At 39.2% G+C, this 16,589-nt stretch overlaps 1 protein-coding gene across 1 annotated transcript; it reads right to left on the reverse strand.

The window, feature by feature from the left end:
• Positions 1–15,883, reverse strand: LMLN (leishmanolysin like peptidase). The gene is made up of 18 exons (XM_075757117.1): positions 15,713–15,883; positions 15,256–15,353; positions 15,121–15,151; positions 14,532–14,614; positions 13,938–14,055; positions 12,924–13,102; positions 12,175–12,280; positions 11,824–11,918; positions 10,817–10,934; positions 9,375–9,482; positions 7,631–7,707; positions 6,885–6,995; positions 6,020–6,152; positions 5,262–5,421; positions 4,381–4,511; positions 3,436–3,646; positions 1,908–2,126; positions 1–1,768 (listed from the first exon to the last, which is right to left on the reverse strand). Exons 1-17 carry the CDS (start codon positions 15,875–15,877, stop codon positions 2,032–2,034), a joined length of 2,019 nt encoding a protein of 672 aa, XP_075613232.1. The 5' UTR covers positions 15,878–15,883; the 3' UTR covers positions 1–1,768; positions 1,908–2,031.
• Positions 15,884–16,589: the final 706 nt, after the last annotated feature.

Below are 16,589 nucleotides of genomic sequence, written 5' to 3' on the forward strand. Positions count from 1 at the left end.
TTTCTTTTCAAGTATCAAAAGCATTGTTGTTGAGTGATACCATTTAAACTGTATTATTGCACAACAGACAAAAAATACAATATCAGCCTCTGGGACCTAAGATGTATTCTCAAACTTTCATGTTTTCAAGAAATCAATTTACGCTGACTGTTGATTGTGCATATATTAAAATAATCAGCGTTCACTTATTAATTGGAGTGTTTCTTAATTCAAACTTGTACACATTTAAAGCATTTGATTCCTAATTTGTATTGCTTCTCAGAAACACCTACTTAAGGCTAGCCTAGGCCTTGTACAATTCGAAGCAAACTTAACCTGCAGTTAAGAAGGGGAACTAGCCCAGTGCAAGGCGTGCTCTCAACCACAATGCCTTCAGAAGGTTTAGGTTGCAGTTTACCCACCTCAGCAGTATCATAAGAGTTTCTTTAAATAAATAAATAAATAAACCCAAGTCCAGTAGGCACAAAGATTTTTTTACAATTACAATGGAAGTCCCATCATTAAACAACTTTAATTGTAGCTATAGGAGTTTTACTCCCTATCCCTTTCAGCCCCCTACTTTTCATTTTAGAAAGGGATCTAGTCACTGACAATTCTAACATCACAGCACATTTCTCCATATATTTGCATTTTTTGGTGCACTGGGCACATCTGCTCCCACAAGTTCAACACTTTGCAAGAATGAAAATTATCCTAACAGGACAGACAATGGATCGGACCATGTGTTTCTTTTACTCCGAACAGGATTATTTGTAACACGTTATAGACTCAGAAACAAATAAAAACATCCTTACAAGTGTCCTATAAACCAGCTGTCCTTAGTTAGACAGATTTTGCTCATTTCCTTCCTCTTCTATATTTTGACCATCAAGTGATTAATTTTGTACCAAATTGTGCCCTCGTGTGGTTCAAAACGTCTGATTCTCAACTTATAAATACTATGGATTATTTGAGTAATATGTCCAAGAAAAAGTGGAGAAAAAAAAAAGACAGATTAGACTTTTCTGTGCACATTCAATATAGGTTTTGGTCTAGAGAAGTCAATATGGTCCTGTAAGATTATAGCTGCCATTGCTACTGGCTTGCCCTTCAACAAAAAGTGAGAACAGCTGTGTTTATGTTCATACTATTTAAAAAAAAAAAAGCCATTATTTAAGAAACAAATCAAAGTTAAAAATAATTGGAAAAACTACCCCAATTTTACAGACTGGGTGTCAGTACTGAAGTGCATTTGACTAGCAAATTACTCTGAGAATATTCAAAGATTTGATGTATTAAATTTCACAGTAGAACTGGCACATGCTAAATAATAATGGGATTTCTAGACAGTTGTCTCGGTTACCAGCCTGAAATTCCACTTCATGCATGTAGGAAGGTTTAAGTGAACCCCGAGAATTAGCCGCTTTACCACAAACTAATATGAATTCTGAGAAGCCTCAAAGATGCAGAATCCAGGTGTGGAGACAACTGCCAACCACTGGTCCATCCCATTAAATTATTTCTTTCCCCCATAAATTGTAAGAATTGACAAAACAAAGATTCCCACACCTGTTTAGGCCTGGGTTGTTAGCAGTGATCACAACTGATTTTTACATGGCTTTTGAGTAAACCACTGAGGTATACTTCCAGTTTGAGGATGCTTTGCTACCAGTCACACAGAGGACATAATAGAAAAACAACCCTCAGTTCTATTACAGAAGAGTTCTCATTTCAAATTGTGACCGAGTTGCCAGGTAGTCTAACACAGTTGGCATAATGGATCTTGTTACTGCGTCAAAAAAAAGAAAAAAAAAGTTGCAATTCAGAAAAATACTGGCACTTATTGAGAGGACAAGGTAAATTTCTCTTCTCAAACTCTGGCTGCTTTTGTCAGTACCTCCCTGACTACTGTCTGCACCGATACTTGCCAGGAGAGATGAGGTTCAGCAGAAGACAGCTGCCTGCAGAGACAAAAAACCTCAGTGCTCCACAATAAGGAGTGCAACATGATGGTATATCATCTTGGAACATCTTCTTGCCCCGTGCTTAACTCTATGCGCAGAGAAATAATCCTGTTAGCAGGGGAATTAAGTTAGCCATCAATAGCCAAAGGGTTACAACCAGGCTAGATGAGCAGGAGCATAAGTCTAAAATAAAAAACAAAACACCATAAAGCTTATAAATTTTCTGTTTAAAGAAAAGATAAAATAACAAATAGAACACTAAAAAAAACCCCAAAGAGCAGTAATCTGCACTGATTTATTCTAGCTTTCAAGGCTAGGAATTCAAACCAAACAAATAACAAGATTATTCCCTTTATAATTAAACAAATATCTGCATTCCTTCACTAATAGCAATCAGGAGAACAAATGAGAAAAATGTATTGATATTGCAAGAAAAAAGCAGGAAGTTTCCTATGGCATGACTGGGGAGAAGCAGCATTTCAAAACCAAAGACTCTCAAAAGACTGTTTTATGAATACTTTTGATCTGTATGGCTATAAATCATACAAAAACCCAAGCCACAAAACACCAAGCTGAAGAGAAAAGAAAGAAAAAAGGGGAAAGGGGAAAAAAAGGGAGGGGGAAAACCTAATACATGCATCAGGGAGTTTGTCTGTATGGTAAGTAAGCACACAGCCATGAGGCTTATGAAAACCACAGACACAAATGTAACCTTGCACACATTAAAACCTTTGTCTATACATACACACACAGAGATATATATGCTTATCTGTGAGAAAGCATGAATACAAATAGATGCTAGATGATGTGAATGTCCTAGGTTACAGCTTTCTTATGCTAAAGTCTAACGTATAGGAGTCATTCCACCAGCAACATTTCAGTGGTTATCTGAGACAAAACTAAACTATTTGAAATGGTACACACAAACCCAAGTGCACCACTTTGAAAAAAAGAATCGAGCGTGCAGGTAAACTAGGTTTATTCTTTTCCTTGAAAGCTGCAGTAGAGACAGCACATCCAACAATTAAAGAATTAGTTAACGGTTTAAAAATAAGCCACTAGTGCAAAATACTACAAAGACCATTCTCTTTCATCAAATGGCTTTTTTGAAAGCCTTCTGTTCTTGACAAAACACTAACTGGTAGTCAGAGAATTAAGCTTTTTTCCTCCCTCAGAAAGCAAACTGACACCTATTTTTCATGTTCTGGATTACAGCATTAACATTGTCAACGGGAAGTTATACAAGTGAGAACTGACTTTCCACCAAGGTGATGATTTTGGAGGTTATAAAAATGATACGGCCTTCAAAACACAGACCAGATTTTCTGGTAAGTTGCAAGGCTAAAGCTAGATTTCTGGGATGATTACCAGAAGGATACATGACATGAAGTACTTCTTTCCTGTTCCCCAGCAGTCAGAGTCGACACAAACCTTTAGTGTTTTCAGACATTTTATATTAAGTTTCACTTCAGCAAATCATAAGGCAACCTACCAATCGGTGCAGCTCTTGTTAAGTTAGAAGCTGGAGGATCCCGCTCTGGAGGACAGGAGTCACAGAAGTCCAAACAGGCTGGGCAAATCAGATTCCCAACATGTATCCAGCCATTCATTTGAATGCTCACAGTTAATACCTGACCTGAACGGCTGCACAAGTACGCAGTGTCCATGACCCAAACATGCAGCCCTTGAGGAGAACAAGAAACCTTAAAATAAAAGAATAAAAGTCAAGTCTGTATGATGATTTACCACAAATACGTTTTGGGGTTTGGAGGTTCTTTCAGTAAGTAAATACTACATTCAGTAAGCAGCCAGTGTTACAGCACAGATCAGCTGCAAGTATTTTAATGCACTCAGAGCAACTATTTGGTTCAAGAATGCTTTAAAGCACTGACTGTACTCTTTTGGTGCAATTATGTAGATCATCAACTGAGAACGAGTAGAATTTGGCTTCTGCCAATGACTCCTTTCTTAGAGTTGTGTTGTTGTTGGAAGTGACACCTTTAGTGGGGTAGTCCCAAGGAGGATAATGAAATCTAAGTGACATGTGCACAGTGCTTTCCACCTTTGAAAAAAATCAGAGTGACTAATTAACGTTAAGCTTCAACAACAGAAGATTCCAATATACGTATTCCAACTTAGCTATGGAGAAAGTGTCACAAAGGCAAGATGGCTGAAGTCCCTAGCAAGCCTGGAAGTAACACCCAAGCCATCCCAGTGGTCACACGCTTAACTCGATGCGTGATCTGAACTACAGGCTTATGGTTGGAAGATATTTATTTTCAAAGCATGTCATATAATCTAGTGATTTAAGGCAAAGAAGATCATGTACAGTGTCCAGGTGAAGAGTTCTAACAGTCAGAGCCTACATTTTTATGCCTGACTTTTCCCTTTAGTGTTATTTTAAAAAAATAAAGACAAAAACCCCACACATACTTACTTGATAACATCCACTACCCCAGTCAGGGTAACTGAGTTTCCTCCTGCACTGTTCCATGACAAAAGCAGATTTCTGAATAAGACATACAGAGTTTGGTCCGTATTTCTCTGCACCATAGTTTTTGGTAGGATCTAAGGTAGAAAGAACATACTGAACTGAAACTTACTGGGGGGAAAGAAAGTCCACATGAACTTAATATGCTACAATTAGTCAATATCTCCACACACAATTCAAGGTGTACTTTTGAAATCCTTCAGATCATTAATCATTATCAATTTGGGAATTATACTGCCTTGAATATAACCTGGGAAGAAACCCAAGATTTAAAAACAACAACAAAAAAAAGCAAGCACTTTCCATCAGAACTATGTGGATGTGTTTGCCCCCGGGGAGTGCCGGCTGCAATTGCTGACTTGAGGGCAAAGGGTGTTTGTTTGTTTTTGATACAACTGCACAGACAGGTAATATCCTACAGCACTCTGGAGCTCCACAATATTGAACATTCATGCACTGCCCTGGGAGAGAGCCCATGTTCTGGTAATTCACAAAGCTCGTTGCCTTGAACAAAAAATCTACAAAGGTGGAAAGTGGAATAATTTTTCGCAGACTCAAAAACAACCAACCAACCCACCCCTACCCTTTGTCTTATATTTGGATCATTTGGGGTTAATTTCTGTTCAGTTATTATGCAATTCTTGTATTAGATGTGACTGTTTGCTGACTCAGTGTACAAGGTAGTTGTGCTGCGCTTCTCACCCCAGCACAGCTTTTTCACAGCTAGTAGTGCAAAACTAATTTCACATCCAATTCATTTGAATATATAGCAAGTCCATTCCAGATTATAGCCTCTTAAATACCATACTGAAGTCCTGAAAACTGACCTGGTTGGTTTTCAATTATTCTACAGTCTGAGCTGCGTTGAAATTCACCACTTAAATGCCAACTGAACTCTTGGCTAAAGGGACAATAGTCAGCAATTTCTACTGAGCCACCATAATAAGGCAATTCTTCTGATGGTACTCCATTAAGATTGTCAAAATACTGAAAAACAAAATAGGTAGTGAAGCACTTTGTGCAAAGACAAGCGTACAACTGTTTTTTAAATACAACCAATCGCTACAGCTGTAAGAACATCAGCTATTACTACTCAGGAATGCTTTTAACAGCAACTTAAAATATCCATGAACCAGATGAGCCAGAAGTATTTAAGAATACTTAAATAATGCAGAGATTCACATTTGCAGGTATCACTCCCCATCCCTTCCCCTGCCCCTCCTTTGCAATCATAGCATTCTCTGGGTTGAAACAGAACCAGTTTCTTAGCATGCAGTGACAGAAGGCAGCTGCCTGGGTAAAGAAATACCTCAAACAAAACATTCTGGGGGACTTCTGTTCTACAGCAATGTTTCCATCTGATATTTGGTTAGATGGCCAAGCGCCATCTTTATTGTTTTATTAAGATCACAAGGCTTTTTTTCAGCCTCTAAATACCTTATAATAAACTAAGCAGATATTTTTCACAATATCTACTCTTGTCTACTAGTTCAGAAGAAAAAGAATGCAAATAAATATAATCACCTGGCTGCAAAGCACAAAAATGAAAACATGCAGTTATTTGGTAAAGTAAGATCCATTATACCTGATATTCCTGAGGTAACTGCTTTGGAAACTTCTGCAAGTTGCACACTGCTACTGCTCTTTGGTCCTGTCTGCAGGTTAACTGCAAAGGATTACTCCTCAAAGTGTCACAGTATGGACTGATTAATTGTCTCCTTAAAAAAAAAAAAAGTCATCACATTAGATCACTTTAACTGCTTTTCATAATTTAACTAAGCAGTCTGTCAAGACTGTCTGTTCCCACTCTCCCCCCCAGTCAGTCAATCACACAAAGAAGCACCAACAGCTTCTCTGGAGGCTAATTATTATTATTTGTCTGGTTATGACCTCTCTAATTTAAAGAATATTATGCCAGCAAACAAAGTTACAATGTGCTCACCTGTTTAGTGTTAATGACATTGCTTTGTAAACTTTAAAGAAAAAAAACATACAAGCAAAACAGGCCCACTGTGCAGCTGTGCCCTAGAAATTTATGAGTATTGCAACAAACTAACAAGGAAGGCTTTGTTTTGAAGATGGCTATCATCTCCTCCTGTTGCTTAAAGGAGAATCCAGTAACGCAATATGATACTGGTTGCATTTCCAATTAAAAGGGACAAACTAAGAAAGCAAACACTTTTCGATTAAGTTCCTCCCCTCCTCTCTAAAGCCTTCTTATAGCATAAATACATTCTACACTCTAAGATGTCTGGCTCTGTATTTATCTGTGGGATGCTTCTGTTCTCAATACATCTGGTGTGCTCCTCCTTGGGTGCATTGTGAAGGTACTTTGGACAGCATTCCTTGTTAATCTGTATCTACCTCTTTTTACTGAGTTGCATATGAAGGACAAATGTAAACAAGCATCAGGGTTTCCTCTTTATTTTTTAAAAAACTTGTATTCTTACTTTAGTCTCTTTTGGTCGATCCAGAATTTACAGCTCTTCATTACAAAGTCACAGCCTTTATTGCGTCCCCAATCTAATTTCTCTGCCATGCTGTAATTTGCTTTATACCAGCTGTAAAGGTATTTTGAAATGAGAATATAGTTACTTCAAAAATTAGTGTTCTGATAAGACAGCAGTTCATAGAACTTCATATTATGCCTTAAGGTCTTCAAATGATTAGAAAAAGGGAAACTGCATCCCTTTCCGCCTGTAACAAAATATATTACAATTCCACTATTTTCAAGTCACAATGAACTAAAAGAAATTGTATTGCTTATTTGTTCAACAGCAATGCATCATGATTTGCAAAGGAACAACACATACAGAAAGATGGCATTTCAGGACAACTTTGCTTTTCCTCCATGTATACTTTCTATCTGCAAGAAGAGCTGAAAAAATAATCAATATGTACTGCATGCAACTGAGAGAAGACTCATATTAAGTAAAAAAGTATACAGACACTACAAATAGTACTATGCATTACAATGCGTGTTTTTTTAAGGCTAGATTAAGAATGGATGGGTTTTGAAATACATGAAAAATCAACATAGTAGGTATAACTCCTTGTCTAATGTAATGCTAATTATGTCAGTTATTTACTGTGTCACAGATGGATAAGCACAAGTGTTTCAATTCCAAATAAAATCAAGTACAATGAAAACCAAACACAAATGAACAAAAAACCCCCCATTCTTACTAATTCTTACCCCGTGTCTTCCATTAACGCTAAGGTGATCCTGGAAAAGACTCGATTCTGTGTATGGGATCCAGTCATTGCTTCATTCTGAAAGTTACCAGTTACTATTAGCAAGCCACTGAAAATCATTACTGTAAGAAAATGCTTCCTATGAAAAAGCATTTTACTTCCAGTCCCTTCTTACTATTGACAATCAAATCCCAACCTCTTTCATAAAAGGGATCAAAAGTGCAACTCCCTTCTCCGCTCCACCCTACAAAGCTTCAGAATTCTAGGAGTCAGAAACCTCATTCCAAATTCTAGCTAAACTTTACTCATGACCAATATGTACTCTTTTTTTCTTTAGGTAAAATAAACCTCTTCCTTCTTCTAGCATATTTATTAGTAGCAATCACACCACATCTTCTGTCTCCTTTTGGTAAGATAAAAGTGAAACTCATTTAATTTTCTGTGCAAGATTGATTTTTAATTTTCATAGAACTTCTAGTAGTCCTTTTCAGGAGTGAGGTGCACAGGATACCTGACTGAAGGAACAGAGCACTCCAAAGGAAGCTTTATTAGTGTGGCAGTGGAATCTTCCCTATCATTTAAAAAGTTCACACCATCCTCAAAGAGCAACTGCAGTCACCTTGAAGTTTCCTAATCATCTTATAACCGGCAATTGTAACACCTGTGTCTTTTTCTTCCTCAGTCATTTCCAACCAATAAACTTTAGGCTTACAGCAAAAGTCACTTGCCCTCAATTACACAACTCTGGGATTTCTATTACTGAACTTCATCTCATTTCTATTATTTCTTCAAAACATGTAATTTTCCAGCCTTTCCTCTCCACTAGTGTGGTTAGGAGGAGTTACCACCAGCAGACTTATTAGTGTCAAATTTGCTACCACTGCAATACTTAATGAAAGGTGGATCAAGACCAAAATCAAACTATATGGGTTACTTTCCAGATACACACTTTCTCTGGAAAGGTGTAAAGGATACTAGTAATTATCTCCTTTTCACTAATCCTATTCCATCCTTAGAATTGTCCTCATTCTAATGGCAGTCTTTTCAGTTGGCTTTAAACTACTGTTCCACACCAAAAGTCACTGAAAAGCAGGAAAAGCTAACAATTTCGGACTCAAGAAATACACATTTTTCAAGATCACTTCCACAAAGAAGTCTGTCCTGAAGCATTTTCCTTCTTGTTTACCTCACTGCATACAACAGTAACTACAAAGAGTATCTCTGCCCAAAATATCACACAATGCAAAGTTATAAATAAAAATAAGCTTAAATGTCAGGAAGGAAATACACGTTTCCTTGATCATACAACATTCTGGCAAAACTGAGATGGCAAAAACTAACCCCAGGGCACATGAACTCAAGATAATGAATAGGCAGAACGATCAAATATTTGCTGTATAAGAGGCAGAGGGTGACAAAGCTGAATTGCCTCAAAGGAATATCCCCTTTCCCCTAAAAAGGGAACATACCTTCTCAAAACGGTAAATGGCAGAAAAAAGTAAGAGAGGTAGTTTTTTAGTAATGAACTTGTCTCAAACTTGTACTCTGAGACTTAGCAATAAGGTAAAAAGACAGATTTAGCTAGAACTTGGATGTTTAAGTATTTGTAGTTTAGTACTGTTCGTGATACATTTCAGTGAGGTTTGATACATCTGCATTTTCAAGGCTCCAGTATAAACTTAAAAATAAAGGTGGGGGGAGCAGACATTCCCACATCACCCTCCATTCCTAATATCAAGACCAACCTCCAACAATCTCTTCTCCCAGTGATTGAGCTCAGTACCCATGCCACCTTGATTTTCAAGTTCCATTCCCTCTAGAATTGGACAATTAAAATGTTTTCGAGCTTCTTCCTAGAAAGAAATCATTTCAACACAACTCTCAGAATATTGAGATGGATACCTGCATGCAGTCCTAATCTTCTAGAATTATCTTTTAAAAGTATTTCAGCATTCCTTTTTCTATGGTCTTGTTTTCCCCCGAATGTAAAACACTTCTACTCAGAGGCTAAGTCAACAAGTACCTCAACACCAAGCCTCACAATCTGTCTACTTATCTCCTGGAAATCAACGATGGAAGTTTGCAAGAATAAAACAGCAGCAGAATTAGCTGAGAATAGCATGCACACACTAAAGACCATATAAAAAAAACCCAGCTAAAACCCCCAATGTAGGAACACTACAACGCTGCTTCTGTCAAATGTTTCAGAGAAAAATCACTTTTGTATTAAGAAGCTGTATGTGTCAACTAGTTTTGCGTAGGGAAGTGTTTTCTGCAAAACATTTGGAAGTCTTAAGAGGCATCGCAACTGCTGTGGTCTTATGGCCAGGAGCCCAGCCTTTCCCAGTGCGGCACTACCCAGAAGCACCTTTATCGCTCTGAACAGTTGGACCAGCATGGCCAATTTTCAAAACAGGGGTAATTAAACCAAGTTTGCTCTATATATTGTGTTAGATTTAAAACAAACAAAAAGGTTATTTGTGGCCAAATATGATTAACTCTGTAACTGATTTCCGATACCAATTTATTACACTTAAGCATATGTTCTGTTGGGGGTAGGGGGAAGAATCAGAGGCACAGGAAGCAAGAAAGATTTCCAAGAGTACTGGAGGAATTACTTTTTAAACATGACAAAAGGTTAACTGCATTATTTTGTAATCCATAAAATTAGAAAAAGATTAAAACAACGCTTTTAAAGAGAAAAATAGAAAACAGGATAAACTTATAAGTGAGAAAAGCAGTGACAACACTATCTGTCAAGGCAACGGGAGTACTGAGTGTCTAAGTCTGTGGGAAAACATCTAAAAAGTAGGATTAAGGAATCTATCCAGTATCAATTTTGCTTAAACTTTTGTAATTTCCTTCCAAGTCCCTTCATTGTCTCTTACTATGTCAATTTATTTATTTCATACTGTCTCTGCCAACCATTTTCTACTTTAATTTGGATACACCCTCTCAACTAATTAGACTGCCTTAATTGCATAGTCTTTGGGGCATACTTTCAGGAAAAGGGTTAGGTATTACTCGAATAAGAAATATTTATGTTAGGTTATTAATATTTGTGTTAGGTTATTAAATATAAATACTTATGTTAGGTTATTACTCAAATAAGAAATATTTATGACTGAAGAATGTGATGGCAACCTATGCATACAAGGTGTAAAAGTTTAAGTTAATCCACACTTACAACTACACGAGGTGTTATCAGAAGGTAAACAGCATGGCGCAGCATTTTGCCACCACGTATGTCCCATAATCTCACTGCTTTATGAACGACTTTATTGCTCCACTGATATAAACCTAGACTGCAAGAAGAACGTTTTGGTTACAAATCTTTCCTACAAATACATGCTACTGTGAAAAGATTTATCTCTGTAAGAAACAGAATCATGAATAATGTCTATACTTCCTCATGCTTTCTGAGGTTTAAATTTAATTATCCAACATTTCTCCTTCATAAGATATGCATTCACTATATACACAACTCCAATATAATGAGCCAAAGTAAAATTATTAAAAAGATGTCTGTAGACTCAAGATATATTTTCTACTTTTTTACCAAAAGTGTAAGAATTGAAATAAAAATCCTGAGAATGCCTATTATAAAAAGGAAGGCGAACAAAATCTAAAGCTCTCTACCCTTCTACCTCCAAAAAAATCTGAGAAGAGCATTTCTACTAACAACTAAATGAAGAAAAAAGAAAAAAAAAAATCAAACTGTTCATTTCATAACAGGTCAGAAAAATCACACAGCAAACTACACACGCAGCAGACTACACACATTGTCAGTTCTGCATAAACCTCGAATGATATATGTCTTAAAAATGAACTGCACTGACATTAGATAGACTACAGAAATTTGGTAAGGTGTTCAGAAAGCATCGAAATTTAAGCACAGGTAGTTTTAATACTTAAGTTCAAGCCTCCTGATAAATAAAATCCTGCCTTATTTTGTAACTGTGGATTAAAAAAGTGCTTAATGCCAATGTAAAGAAAGACTGAAAAAAAAACCCCAAACAAAAACCCCCACACACCAACATTTGAACATAATAAAGGCAAAGCATTCCAATAAAGGAATCAAGCTGGATTTTCAACAGGCTGGCAGTAAGAATACATTCTAAAAATGCAACGTGAAAACATCATTCAATGGGAGTACTGAGAGGGAGTACTGAGAGGTCCAAAAAAATAAAATACCTTTCATTAAAAGGAGGGAATCCGTCTGCATATCTTGTTGTCAAAGGTTTACCATCATCATCACGGTAAAATGCAAACAGTCCAGCAGAGAAACCCTTCAAGTTAAAAACCAAGCACAGGGAAACCTTTGTTAAGACATTCATATACCAAGTCAAATGTCGTGAGTAAGTTATCACACCCACATCAGATACACTGGAAGTACTGCACCTCAAAGCAGTTAACACACAAACTGAAGGAGGCAAAAGCAAGAGCTTTCCTGCACCAAACATCCTTCTCTTGCAGCAAGCTAAAAGTAAGCAAGGAAGCAGGCACAAATTTCAGGGAAACACATTTTATAACATCAACCCTTACCAGTGCATGGATAATCTCATGTTTCACTGTAGACAACATGCCAACAAATTCCTGAGCTTGCGTTGAAATCATGTTTGGACACAAGTTAGCATATCCTGCTATTGGCCTGGAAGACAGTTTTAGAATTAAATTATTTTCAGTAAAATACTAGCAAGTTCAAATCATATTCACTTGAAGAGGCAGAATATTTAAAAGAAAATGGAGTCTAATGTAAAAATAAGTGCTTCCAAACAACTTCCCCAATCATTAATAGTCTGTTAACAACACAGTGACTAGTTTACCGCTGAAATGGGGAGAGATGGGATCAATCTCTGTATTCAGTATCCTGCATAGGTGTTGGTGACAACAGTATAGGAGATCTCAATTTTGAGTGAGACACTACAGAAGTACAAAGTCTCTGTTACAATGATTACAATCAAACTAGAAACAAAAGCCACATAAGTAAGGCCCATTTGCATCCTTCTTTAAATTCATGCAAGCATGACGTTCACTTCAACAGAAGCAGGGTCTTGAGATAAAGTTTAGGCAATGACAGTGGAGGATTAGCTTTGACTTAACTGCCTCAGCTTTGCAAGTTAAACACGATTTGATGTTTTTGTGGTTTTACATACATATAGTGCTTGTCTATTTCAATAACGACTTCTACTTCGCTATACAAGACAGGCAAACAATTAAACTCCACATCTAAACAATTAAAAAACTCAAAAATTTAATTAAAAAAAAGAGTTTGTACCAGAGCAAATACTTGCCTGTCCATTTCAGCTTCCAGTTGGCAGTAGGCTGCATATGCGATGATATTTTCATGGCCGCACCTTTCAGTAGTGAGAGCGCTAACGTAAAGTACAAAGTCAGCATCTCGAACCCCTTCTTGGTCAGGTAAGCCAGTGGGTCCACAGTGCCATTCATTCTCTTTGTACACCCTGCATTGCTTTGACAATGTTCAAATGGAACAAGTAAAATACATTAGCTGTGACAGAAATTTTGTGTGACAAAACTCAATTAGCCTGAAGCCAAGAATAAATCCCATTGTAAGACAGAGGAAGATGAGAAAATTCCCTATGAAGACAGTAAAAAAAAACCAGAGCCAAGGAATAACTTTCAAATGACTAGCTCTTTTGATTTGTTAGGCACCAGGAAGGTGGCAGCTTTTGAAAAAAGAGCTAGATATCCCAAAATTAGCGCCCTTTATTTCCTACAAATTAAAAAAAAATTTGGCTCACAGAAATAGTATACGTAAGTAGCAATTGCATTTCACACACAATCTCGTGTTTTTTTAATACTGTAGTTGAAACTTCAAGCTAAGAGAAAGAAAGAAATCTACAGATCACATACTGTAATTGAATGAAAAATTCATGCAAGAAAAAAAGTTAGAAGCATTTCCTGCACCGTGCACCTGGTTCAGCAGACAACTTCTTCAATTAAGTTTGTTGGGTTTTTTTTAAGATCTTATTATTAATTCTGTGAGACTCTGACTCATTGATCAAGGTGAATAATGAAGTGACTAGTAGCAATTTAACAAGCTTTGAATCTCATCCTCTCTGTACAGTTCATTATAACATAGGCTTACAGAACAGTAAACAGTTTTACTTGACTTTTGGTTCAATGGTATTAACTAAAGAAACTCCCAGTAACTCAAGTTGTTCTGTTCTGTCAGTTGAACTTAGTTATCTCCCACAAACAGGTCACTGATGCACAGTTAGCGATATTAACTTCCTTATTCATTTCCACAAACAATAATGTTTCAAAGGGGTGCCTTAGCTTACCTGGAGGTGATTCTCAGGAACTATAACTGGCCCACATCTTGTATGGTCTGCGCAGGCTCCTTGGCAGTATCTGTGAGGGTCAGCTTTCCTCCTTAAATATTGGTTTGTTGCACACTGCCTTCAATCAAACACGAAAGACAGTCAACACTGTTTTGTAATTAAAAAGAAACTGTAGAATAGTCTTACAGCACCCAACAACCCTGTATTACAGATATTTAATGTAACTTCCATGGTGAGAAATGTTATTTATCCTGCTCTGGAAGACACAAGGCTTCCGGTTGTTAATGGAGCATCAACAGGTTCAAACAGAGATTAAGAACAGGTTCATAAATGGGGGTACATGTAAAAGGAAACCAGCAGCATGTATATCCTTTAAAATCTCTGACATAACAAATATAGATGTTGATTGTGGAACGTGGCAGATTTGTGTATTCCTCCTAAATAGTATCTGTTACCACCACTGGGTCAGATGGGTCACTGGTCTGATTCAGGAGGGCATCTCTTACACTTTTATTCTATTCTTATTTTAAAGGCTATACAACACAACGTTAAATATCAAATATAGCAAGTGATCTTCAACAAACTTTCACATACCTGCTTAGTAATATAGTACCCGTGGCTTTGCGCACTTGAAATGTCTTCTCCAAATAAGATATAGCTTGTGGAAAAAGTTTGTTCTGAATAGAACAAAAATAAAAGTCACCCAGTAGCAGTACAGACATAACTCATCTTAAAAGCATTAACTACCAAGTCACACGAAACTTGCTAAATGTTGTGGTATAGCAGAAGAGCAGAAATCCAGACTCCAACAAGTTTGTCATCAAACCAAAATATTTCCTAAATATATTGGTATTCTCATATTTTATTATTGAAATGACAGAATGAGAAGGGAGCCAGTATTAACTTGAACATACAGCTTCAGAGAGGCTTTAAAAATGATATACATATTGCTTACTGAAACCTTTTCACCTTGGAAAAGAGCAAACACCTGTCAAACAACATTCAATAGAACACTGGAAGTATTTGGAATGGAGGCATAATCCATACACAAAGCCTTGGTTTCCCAGACTACAAGATATGAAATTGCTGGTATTCAAAGCCTTTAATTAAACTTGCCTTAAACTTAACTTCATCCAAGTAATAAAATACAGACAAACAAAAAGGGGTTGCAAATATGACATACCTTTATAAGGTGTCTTTTCTCAGGTAGCAAACTATATTTAAAAAAAAAAAAACAACCGAAAACAAACAAGCTTTAGTTAATAGGATTTCCATTCTCAGATATGGAGAAAAAAAAAAGTTGCTACATTATACTCACTCTTCAACACTTCTGTCATATATAATCTTAATTCTTAGCTGTTGATCCACATTTCTCTTCAAGACATGATTTTCCTTCAGAGGAACTTGATAGACAACCTGGCAGGGAGAGGAACAAGCCGCTGGATTAGGCGGCTCACCCGGACAGCCACACCAACGAGCGCTCCCAACCCTTCACTCCTTCGCGGCTGCGACAGCCTCTTTTTGTCCATTTTCAAGCAAAGCCCCTTCCCGCCCTTCTCCTCACGCACCGCCGTGACGGTCTGTCAGAAGCCGCCCCGCACCCCGCCCGCCGCCACGGACCACACCCCGGGGGGGACCGCGGGGCCAGACCCGGCCGGCTCGGCCCGGGTCAGCCATGAGGGGACAGACCGACGCTCCCCCGCATGACGGGAGCGGGAAACGGGGGATCCCTCGCCCCCCACCGCCGTCTGAGGACCCCCCCGCGGCGGCCCCACCTCCTCGTCGCTGGGCGCGCGGTGGTGACAGGACAAGGAAGAGGAGAGAAAAACGGCGGTGGCGCGGCCGCAGCCCAGCAGCAGCAGCGCGGCGGTAAAAGCGGCGAGCAGCGGCCGGTCACAGCCATAAAGCCAGGGGCGCCCGCCGCCCGGCTCGGCGGCCATCTTCGACTACCCTTCCGCCGCGTCGCCATGGAGGCAGCGCCGTTGGTAGGGGTCCCCGCCAATAGGCGAGCGAGGAGAACGAGAGAGGGTGGGGCGGAGACGACGAACGCTTCTGATTGGGCGAGACTCACAGAGGAGTGAGGGGTGGGGCAGGGGGCGGGGAGGTGAGGTGAAGGTGACGGAAGGCGTGCGTGACGCCGCGTAAGGCAGCGCCCTGCTGCGTAATGCAGCGCAGGGTTCTGCAAGGCGAGGCAGTGCCGTGCAGTGGAGCCTACTGCACAGTGGTGCAGGGCAATAGCGTAGTGCACTCGGCAGCACCGGGCAGGGCAGCGCAGGGCGATGCAGTACTGCGTGGAGCGATGCTTTATACGTGCGTCTGTGCCGAGAACGCAGGGCACATAGCGCAACCCAGCACCGCGCAGAGAAACGCAGTGTCCGCAGGGTAACGCAGCACTGCGCAGTGCTTAAGAGTGCTGGGCAACGGGAGGCGGGGGGGGGGGGGGGAGAAGGCAGCGCGGCACTGTGCAGGGCGATGCAGTGCCGCAGGGCGCAATGCAGCGCGGTCCGGTTAGGTGCAGCGTGACACAATGCAGTGCCGTGCAGCACGGGGCAATCCACGTAAGTGCAGCGCAGCGTGCTGCCATCCAGTTAAGCCCACGCAGTGCAGCGGCGAGCTGCGCGTCACCTGGCTGCACGAGATCAGCGCACCCCC

The sequence above is a fragment of the Balearica regulorum genome, chromosome 6 (genome assembly GCF_011004875.1).
Source record: "Balearica regulorum gibbericeps isolate bBalReg1 chromosome 6, bBalReg1.pri, whole genome shotgun sequence".
NCBI classification, from domain to species: Eukaryota; Metazoa; Chordata; class Aves; order Gruiformes; family Gruidae; genus Balearica; species Balearica regulorum.

Bases quoted from the DNA above. Each gene is read 5' to 3' on its own strand.
- LMLN (XM_075757117.1), bottom strand. From the start codon at position 15,877: ATGGCCGCCGAGCCGGGCGGCGGGCGCCCCTGGCTTTATGGCTGTGAC. The intron at 15,354-15,712 runs GTGGGGCCGCCG...TCTCCCTGCCAG, and splicing joins GCGCGCCCAGCGACGAGGAG to GTTGTCTATCAAGTTCCTCT. The intron at 5,422-6,019 runs GTATAATGGATC...TTTGTTTTTCAG, and splicing joins AGTTACCTCAGGAATATCAG to TATTTTGACAATCTTAATGG.